Source organism: Erithacus rubecula, assembly GCF_903797595.1.
Source record: "Erithacus rubecula genome assembly, chromosome: 2".
Classification (NCBI taxonomy): Eukaryota; Metazoa; Chordata; class Aves; order Passeriformes; family Muscicapidae; genus Erithacus; species Erithacus rubecula.
The window spans coordinates 107782228-107792511 of record NC_136685.1 but is presented as its reverse complement, the minus strand read 5'-3'; the positions used below and the strand labels follow the sequence as shown (position 1 = coordinate 107792511).

General features: G+C 45.5%; 1 protein-coding gene across 1 annotated transcript in view; it reads right to left on the bottom strand.

The window, feature by feature from the left end:
• Positions 1-2631: 2631 nt before the first annotated feature.
• CCDC88A (coiled-coil domain containing 88A) overlaps positions 2632-10284 on the bottom strand; it is a 57872-nt gene continuing 50219 nt past the window's right edge. The window contains exons 27-32 of the mRNA XM_079331953.1: positions 8998-9081; positions 7801-8004; positions 7448-7519; positions 6401-6481; positions 4799-5055; positions 2632-3727 (exon numbers count right to left, since the gene is read on the bottom strand). Coding sequence (XP_079188079.1) covers positions 2744-3727; positions 4799-5055; positions 6401-6481; positions 7448-7519; positions 7801-8004; positions 8998-9081 — 1682 coding nt within the window. The 3' untranslated portion in view covers positions 2632-2743. The remainder of the gene's footprint in view (positions 3728-4798; positions 5056-6400; positions 6482-7447; positions 7520-7800; positions 8005-8997; positions 9082-10284) is intronic.

Below are 10284 nucleotides of genomic sequence, written 5' to 3'. Positions count from 1 at the left end.
CTGGCAGAGAACCTTTCACTGCAGCCTGACCTGCTGCACACTGACAGAAACATTCACCATCAGTTCCACAAACCACAAAACTGTCTTTGCATGCAACAGCTCCAACATGCAAAATGCACTGAAAGCAAAGCATCGAGCAAACCCTGAGCCAGGCAAACCTCAGCTGTGAGCAAAGGGCTGAGCCTGAACAACAAAACCTTCCTGGGCAGCAGCCACACATTTAGTGTTCATCAGGGTCATGCAAAGTCCAAACTTAGCAGGAACCAAGGAATGAGCAAGGGCTCCATGTGTTTCACAGCCTGCCATGCACATGGCTGAGGAGCAGCAGGGATTTGGGAATGGAAAGGATCCCATGGAAGCTTCCACTGTTTGAACACAGACATCCAGAGACTTCTTGTTAAAGACCAAAAAGGGGAGGGAAAAAAAAAAAGATCCTTCTGTCCATGACAACATTTTCTTTCATATGTAACAAACAAATGTTGGTGAAATCATTACTCAGAGCCATTAAACACACACTTGCAGAACACTTCTGGTGCTGCCCAATTCACTGGAGCAAAACTCAGAACTGAAATGCAATTCATTGCAAATTTATAAAGCAGTGCAGAGTGGCTTGGGCTGGACAAGGTTAGACTCCAACTCCAGCACACTGGGGGCACTAGTGCTCCAGGAAACTCCTGCTTGGCCATTCCAAAGCCCTTGGGGTTTGAGAGGGACAACACTGGAAGTTTTTGCAGCTGTGACTGTCCAAGGACCTGAGCAAGAGGGGGAGGCAGCAGCACACCTGAGACTTCTGCAGCCAGAGCTGATCCAGAGCAGCTGCACCTTGTTCTGACCACTGTCTCTGCAGGCACAGGGAGCAAAATCCAGGCCCTGGCAGCACAGGGTGAGTTTGTATTAAGTGCTTTCAGAGATAGGATTCTAATTCCTTAAATAATTGCAAAATGTGCACACATTGCTTGGGATATCAGTGCTCTCACCTCCCACCTAATCCCAACATAAGTGCAGATGAACTGGAGTCAAATGGCATGACCCAAGCCCAGAGCACTGGTCTTGCTCTGTGAGAATCAATGTGTGTGAAATTAAGGTTATACATCTCAGATTTCTCATTCTTTTGCTGCTGAGATAATTCCAGAGGGAACACAGCAATAAGTGACCCAGCACTGGGAAGAGTGAGAGATTTATCAGCCCAATGTGCAGACCTGGGGAAGGACAGTGTCACACCCTCAAACAGCCACTTTATTCTCCACAAACATTCAATATCCTCCCCTTTGCTCCTGAAATTAAGGGCTTCCCATCCCATAGAAAACAGAGCCCTTCCAGACTCCCACATGGGATATCTGCTGCTCTTCCTTGGGGAGCTGTGGACTCACTGCCCCTCCCTAATTAAGCACTAAGGAATTAAAAGTTCAGCCCACACTGTGGTTCTGTGACTGCCACAAAACTGCTGGCAGAATAAATGCAATTGTGCAAAATGGAATGTGACATTTGTTGTTTTCAATATATATTTTCAATTTTAATTATTTTCCCTCTAGCTAAACCGTCATTCAAGTTTTTAGAAATGTATTTTAGCTCCCACCACTGGCACAACCAATGTCCTCTTGCAAAGAAGTGCTCATGTCCAAAGCCTTTTAGTGCAATTTTAGCTTAAATCTGACACAATTTTAAACTCTGCTGAAATTTACCATTGAGAAGTTTCAAGCACATGCAGAAACAGTGGAACTTCAATTAATTCAGCACTTCCCTTTAGCTGCTCATCTGGAATTCAGTGAGTTATTTGCTGAAGAATTCACATCCTCCCATAACCTTGCAAGCAACTTTGTTATTCCTTCTTTTATTTAACCGTTAATTTAACATTTTCTGTTATTTTGTTACACCATTTGTTTTCTATTCTATCAGTGGTACTTCCCATTGGCAAGAAAAAATGACTTTCCACCATACTCAAGGCAATTTTTTATTCCTGTACATCACAAGGAGCCTGTTATTTGACCCCTGATAAAAGCAAACACTTCACCACAGCTGCACCCACGACTGGAAGGACAAAGCAGACCAAAGGGAAAAGGTGGAAAAGGTCATTTTTTCATGACAAGTGTATCATGTGACTACTTATCACCTCTTTGTAAGAATTATTTCTGTTTAGGATTATGAATGGTCTGTGCGTTTATTACTCAGTATGGACAGTAATTAAGGTTTACTGTGCAAACTAGAGGCACTGAATTACTTGGATTATTGGCGCTTGTTCCTCGTGCATTTACGAAGGGTAAAAAGACACTGAGATCTCTCCAAATGTTTCTTTCCATGAAAGAAGAGGGGGATAAAGAAAAGGTTTTTCCCTCCAAGCAGATGATGAGTGATAGCCCTGAGAGCTGGAGCACCACTGGCAGTGCTGTCCTTGTCCCAGGAATGCTGTTCCCTGCGCCGCTCCGGCCATGCCCTCGCTTGAACATGCAGCAGTAACCAACAGGAAAAACACCAAAATCTTTGCAATGCGTGACAAATAAAAATAAGAGCTTGTATTATAAAGGCATGCAAAATATACACAGTGCAATTAATGTTTCATGCAGGCTTTGGTGGGGTTACAATTCCACATTCAAACATGCCACAGTCCGCAGGGAACGACAGCCCCGCGGGTAAACCAGGAAGGATTCCTTCATTGGAGGGGAGTTTTCTCTCTCATCCAGCGGACGTGGAGAACACCTCTATGGCATGTTGGGCACACACGTATATTGAACAACACCACTTTCTTTCATACACAGCCATACTCATACCACAGGGTCTGGTTATCCTCCGAGACCAGCAGCGGGGGCTGCGCCTCGCTGGCGCCGGGGGCAGGGAGAGCGTCTGCCCGCGGGTCCCCCGGCGCCTTTGGAGCAGCGCCAGGCTGTTCCTGCCCCCTCTGCACCGACCTGAAGGCCGACACGCCGGGCTGATCAGGCGCTTTGGAGGCGGGTCTCGGGGGCAGCCCGCTGATATTGCTGACTAACTCGGTGTTGAGGGATAAGAAGGGCTGGGGCGCAGCGAAGGAGCCTGCGCTGCCGCTCCCGGAGCCGCTGCCCTTATCCCAGAACACGCGCGCGCTCGGCACAGTCCTCTCACGACAACCTGGCCTTTCCATCCTGGAAGGCTTGGGAAGCTCGGAGCCGCCTCCCACCGGGCGGGGTGCGGGCGGGGGAGCTGCCTCCCCCCCGGCAGGCACACAGTGAACACAGGGAGAGGACACCCGCAGTGCCGGGTACTCACTGGAGCTGGGCGGAGCACTCCTGTCGGCCGGGGCCGGCGCTGCGTCCACGGACACGGGCGGCCTACTGTCCTTGGACAAAAAGTCGTGGATGCTCGTCCTTCGGGTGGTTCCTTCTGCCGTGGAAATCACGCTGCTGGCACGAGGTAAGGTGGCGTAGGGATTGCAGTCCCTGGATTGTCGCTGGCTCACAGTTGCTTGGATCTTTTCCTTCACGGACCGCGCCTTGCCCGGGGCGCCGGGCGTGAATTTGATGGGGGAGCTGCTGAAGCACAGATCTTCAGCCTTCCTGAGGCTGGGCCTCACCAGCTGCTCTGCCTTCAGGGATCGTCCATCTGAGAATTCCCCCGTGTTCCTAACGCTCAGGGACCTGACGATCCCACAGGCAGCCCCCGGCTGCTTGCGCAGCTTCTCCCTCCCCGCCAGCTCCGCAGACTCCGACAAGCTTCTCATCACCTCGTCCAAAAGGTTCTCCTCGCTCGCAGACTTCATCTGTGGAAACAGGACACTCAGGTGTCTAAACTGGACACAAATGAAGAACCAGTCTAGATTCAGATTTTTAAAAATTTTCTCAGGTCTCAAAGCATTTACGACGCATACTCAGGAGTTCTCTGTACAGTTTACAAAGAAACGGTTTAGGTGAATAATATTCACAGTGCAGTTGTTTTTAAAATGGTACCAGAGACAACTGGAGAAGAATTAACCTGAAATCATTAGGGAAATGCTCTGTCAGAAGTGGAAGAAACCCCTTGAATACCTTTCCACCCATCATGGGTCTGGGAGGCAATGAAAGGGATGCTGGCATTTGGGAACAGCAGTGGAGCTGGCCTGATGACTTAGGTGGGGTTTCTTGCTTTGTATTGCCAGAAGAATATTATCTAGTGCTTAAACCCCAAAAATCCTCCTCAGGGAGACCATGGGTGAGAGCCATTTAAAGTATCAAACCAAAAAATGCAAAATCTCCTCCAGATCTGTGTCACCTGCCCCAGACAACCCTGGATCTCACTCCTGAGAGGCCCCAGTCAGTGGTTTATCCTACAGCAGGAGTTTGGGCAGATCTGCTCAAAAAGCAGGGATTCAGAACCTGGAATACCAGCAGAGATGAGGTGATTTGGGGCTTTTTAGGAACTGTCGCTGATGCATTCATTGAAATCACTCCAGATTTCAGTAAGCTCCAAGGTCACTTTTCATTTCCCAGTATTGTTAAGATGAAAGTCAAGCAGACAAAAGTCTCCCCAGGGAATGAAATCCAACATGTTCCTTGCTGTTGATGCAGGAGAGATGAGACAGGAGCTGCTGCTGGCCTGCAGAAGACTGAGCCCACTCTGAGCCTGGTGTCCCACACACTGGACAGCTTTGTCAGTACAGGCCAGCTTTCCTACCCAACCCAGGCACCACAGAGTCCAGCTGCAGAATTCCACATTTCCTGCAGGTGGAACTGGGCAGTGCCTGTGACCCCTCAATGCAGGTGTGACTGACAGCTCAAGGAATCTGTAAGGAACTCTACTCACTAATTCTGAGCCCACAGATGGGCACTGCATGGTGACACACCCTTAGACTGACCTCACTGGAGTTACTCTTGTTGCTTTCTTCCAGGAACTGCTGCAGGGTGACCACTTCACTGCCAGGGGAGCCTGTTTTGGTGTGCTTGCCACAGCTCTCAGGTGTCCTGTGCTGGAGCACAGGGCTGCCTCTGCTGTGTCCCTTCAGGTACTGGATGGGGCTGCTGCTGCTGCTGGACCAGGCTTCGTGCTCGTGCAGCAGGCTGAACTCCCCACTGCTGTGGCTCTGGGGTCTGCTCTGGCTGTTCACTGCACCTGCTTTGGGGGGAAGGCAGTCAGTGTTCCCACCAGAAACACATCACACAGCTGTCAACCCTACAGCCCCACTCTGGTCTGCACTGCCACCAGATTCAGTTAATACTCATTTTATTTTTAAAAGTCCAGTTGTTATTTTTTACTCTGTAAAATTGCACTCCCCTGACTTACCTTTTTAATAACAACTACCTTTCTCTTATAATCTGGGCCTCCACCTACATAGTATATTATGTTCCAAGAGACATCTCCACTCCTGTTCAGCATCACTGGGAGGCACGGGGTAATTAAATGGTAAAGGAAATACAAAGGATTGAGTGGAAACAAAGTATTTTCTCCATCAGAACTACTCAGGAATGTTCCTCCTCCAAAAATTACTGCTGTTACTCCTAGTTTGTTACAACTGGGACCTGAAGGAAGCACATGGTGTTAGATGCAAAAAAAAATTCCACAACACCAGTTCATTTGATTTGTCAGTAACTATGAATTGCTTAAAAAGTACTGATGGATAATCAAGTATTTCCATCTTCATGCCACCCCTAAGAAATGAAATTAAGTTTGAACCCAGATAAATTGTTTCTGGTGGAAATGCCTAATCCTGTATACACACTGGGGTGAGGAGGACCTCAAGGGATCTTTTACAGAAAGGAGCAATTTAGCAGATTGAAATAAACTACAAGAAATATTCAGCTAGCATTCATTCCTAAATTTCCAAACAAACAGACAGCATTTAAGAGATGCAAGCCATGAATATTAAATGAAGTATTGAGCTGGCAGTGCTCTAGTCTAGTCTGCACAACAATCTCCAGCCAAAAAAGCCACAAGAAACAAAAATATATCAGGGCTCTTAGTGCATAACATTTAGAGAACACTGATAAATCCAGGGATGTTAATAATCTATTAAAACCAAAATATCGAGGTTTTCAGCATGAATCACAAGTGCCATTTTGTGCAGTTGTACAGCACACAGCTCACAGCAGCAGTGCAGTGCAGGAGGATGCTTGGAGGAAAAAAAAACAAACAAAAAAACCAGGAGCAACTCCTCATCTTAAAAAGCTTTTAAAGTAATTTGGGGGGGAATTCTTATTTTGTAATGTTGTCTGGGTTAGGTTTGGTTTAAAACAGTTTTTGGTTAAAAACTATCACCACCCTTTTAATCCTTACTAAAACCATGAAATACCTGTGCTTCTAATCTGGGGAAGGAAGGCTGTGAAACACTCTAGGAAGCACAGGCTGTGCTGTGCAGTGGGATTTTTTTTGTTTGTTTGTGGGGGTTTTTGAACCTCTAGAGATGATCTTAGAGAGAAAAGAATGGAAATGAAGCACGGATGTGAATTCACCCCCAGCATACCTTTGACTTCATGGAGTGAAGCATTGTTATTGCTATTGCTAGTGGATGTCCTGCCACTATCAAGGCTGGCTGGTCTGGAAGCTGAATGGAAAATTAGGAGACACCATGATGAACAAGATTTTAGCAGAGGACACAGCACCTTCACATTCTGCTTAGAGAATGCTCAGAGGATCATGCAGGAGCTCCCAGGCTCAACATGCCCATGGGAACAAAGTGGGTTCTTACAGATCAGAAAGCGAAGGAATTTCCAGGCGGTCCAAGAGGACACTTTGGAAAAGGGCACTACAGGAATAGCGAGGTACAGAGGAGAGGAAAAGAGAGAGAATGTAGTTTAGAATTGACCCTGAGTGCTCAGAGGGGAGCAGGGCTCAGACAGGGGCATGCAGGGGCTGCTGTGCTCAGGTCACTTACAACAGAGCTGACAGGGAACCCTGCACAGGGCTGGAATGCCACGGACAGGAGGAGCAAGAGCATCTGCACAGATAAAGTCCTGTACTCCTAAGCCAATACAAGGGAAATGCACTGTTAGTAGCCTCAAAAATGTCTGCTGCTTGTACTCACTGTAAATGTTTACAGTGCTGTTAAAACCTCACTTCTATTAATAGCCTATTTTTCACTTCAAAGCTTTGCTTGAAGGAACATGAGTTTATAAACTACAGCACATGGCAAATTTGGGGTTCACCGAACCATTAACATTGAAAACTCAGGCCAGATTTGGACTTGGTTTTTTGAGATTGAAATGCTAACTTCCTTTATTTACTATTAACTCCAAATGGAAGCTAAAACATTTTCCCCTTAAAAGGCAAAATGTTTCGATCCTGTTCAGATGCACTTCACAAATACTTTCTACCAGAGATACAGAACATCTGTCTGATGTAGTAGTTAAGAGAGAAAGGAGAATCTGAAGAAATGATACAATACATTCAAGAGATATGAAAATCAGAGAGAGCATGCTCATTGCAATGATGCCATTCACTGCATTTTCACAAGTTCATTAACATTCACATCACGCATCCTTAATTCATTTCATTAAAGCTCACATCTTACCATGAACTCTTGATCCTGTACTAGAATCATCACTAATACCTTGTGGACTTACATCTTCAAAGGATGTAGTATCTACACACAGAGACATAAAGGAAGATGTAAAATAAAATAAAGTGGAAAAATTATTAAAATACTTATCATTGGTGAAACGGTAAAAATTAAAAATATTTTTCAAAGCAATCAATTTTTACTTAGGAAACATTCTGTAGGAAAAACCTTGAAACATTTTGTAACTGCAGTTATTAAACCAGGTCAATTATCTTAGCACTGCAACTCAATTATTAAGATTGAAAAAACTAAAAACATTAACATTCACACAGTTACATCAGGGTGCAAAAAGCTTCTACCTATACCTTTATTATTTAGCAACTGCTTGGATCTGAAGCCTGTGGAGGAGTTGACAGTGGCAAAGTTGATAGCTGTAGTGGAGAAGGCCATAGCTCCCAATTCCTTCCTCCTTTTACCCGTGGATATATCATCAGGACCCTCCAGATGCTCAGAACTACCTGTCCATTGTCCTCCTGCCAGGACCATGGACTGCACCAGGTCATTCATGGCTGGGATGCAAATGAAAGCAAATGATCAGCGTGGGCAATGGACCTGCCGGGCTCGTTAATTGGCATTGCAAAGGTCGGACAGTTCTCGAAGCGTTTAAAGCGCCGGCAGGAGCAAACCACACCCCGGGTACCGCATGCAGCCGGGAGGGAGGCAGGGAGGGAGGCAGGGAGGGGCTCCGGAGCCCGGGGAGGTGCCCAAAACAGCTCATCGGGGATCGCCATGCGCCAGGTGCTGTTAGAGGCTCTGCTTGCCGTGAGAAAATGGGATGAGCGGGGACAAAAGTGGGTGCTCATAGAACGGAGTGCCAGCGCTCACACGGGATCCTTGTACAGTGCAGGTTACTGCAGGCACACTGGGGTGTACAGAGCAACAGAGAGAGGATCTGAAAAATACCACAGCTGATGATATTCACCTTCACTGCCCCACACTCCAGAAAACTGTCCACCCCTCATTAGAAAATAAAACGAAACAAAAGAAATCAATGCAGCATTCTGAGGAACACTTGCAGAGTGACAGACCACCAGAGAGCCTTGCACAATCTCCTACACTTGCTTTAAACAAAACAAAAAAAAAATATATAATTACAGTGACTTCTTAACAAAAGGCTTGTGAAACGTGGCATTTAGAACTATTTCTGTTAACACAGTGCACTGTAAATTCATATACACATGGGGCCATGTGTATATAGACAGCCATGTATACAAATATATGCAGTCACAAGGCACTGAATAGATTATATGCATGTGCACAGCACAGACATAAAGCATTCAGTGCCTAAGTTTGTTTTTTTAAAAAAAAATTTAAAAAAGAGGTGGGGGGGGGTGGGGGGAAAGAAAAGTAAAAAAAACAAAAAGCTCCAGCTCCTTGTAGCAGGACTTGCACATTGCAAAAGAGGAGGAAAACCAGAGCACAGTCCAGGGAGAGGTTAGTGAAAAATTAGTATGGAAGCCAGTGTAGCCATTGAGAAGAAGCTGAACTGTCATAAATCTTACACATGGAGCGACGGTAGAAGGCCTTCATTTTGTCTTTTTCCTTCGGTCTGTTCCTCAAAAAGGGCAGTCTTTTCAGTGCACCCACTTTTATGTCATAGCATGAGGAAAAACGGAAACAGGGAAATGAAAGAAAAAAAGGGAGAAGAACAGATGGAAGTTAAATGTTGAAACTAAGGACAGAAATGAATGTCTGAGTTTAAGCTAGGTATGCTATGCTAAAAGTTATCATTCTCTTGCTGCTGGGGTGATAATGAAATATGAAAAGTACACTGAAACAGGAAAACTCAGAAATGCACTGAGAATCACAGTGCAGAGGGCAATACAGTTTGAAGCTCTTGAAAAAAATAAATGTAACTTCTTTGCTGGTGATTACCAGGAATTGACCACTATGTAATTTTTACTGTGAAAACTAACACTTTTTTTTGAACATAAAGAAAAATGTGAAGCCAAAAAAAGCTGAAAATGAAAGCAACTCTAAGCACAATTTCTATGTTAAAATATGTTCACATCATTATTTTTGGGGGGCTAATAACTTCTGTAATGCTTTGCCTGCACATTAAAGGGACACAGTCTTCATCTGTCTTCAGTTCTTCCATTTTGTGCTCAGTAATAACTTTGGTCATCTGCTGTCTCATAGAAAACCTGCAAGGGCCTTCTGACCAATGTAATTTGTGGGCAGTAATTTGGTAAAATGCTAAAATCAATATGCTTGAAATGTGCAAATATTTTAGCTGAAAAAACACCAAAGGAAAAAAAAAAAAAAGCCAAAACAGCAAAAGAAAATCCAAATGTGAGTGTTGCTGTAACGTTTTGGGAGGGCCCAAAGAAAACTGAGTTAAAGTCTACCAGGAGAATTACAGAGTTAAAATTACAAATAGTATTAAAAGAGGGAGGAGGGGGAAGTCATGAGTTAATCTTGTCCTTGGAGTCAGGAACTCTGCATTAGGAACTGCTGCCCTGCCTTGGGGAAGTCTGGGGGCTGATGCCAGGCACAGGAGCCACCATGGAAAGATCCAGCAGGGGACACAGGATGGAACTGCACAAAGCAGTGATTTCTGCAGTGGCAGCAGCTCTGATTTCTGCAGGACCAGGCTGTGCGCCTGGTTTGGGAGGTGTGCCCTGCTCCCCCAGCCTGGCACACAGCAGTTCTGTGTGCAGAGCAGTGCATATATATCATATATACCATTTACAAGTGCACATGAGCTACCCTGGCAGTGAAACATTCCCTGTTCCTCCCTCTCCATCAGCTCTTCCTGTGTCTGCACCCACAGGAACAGGTTCACAAAA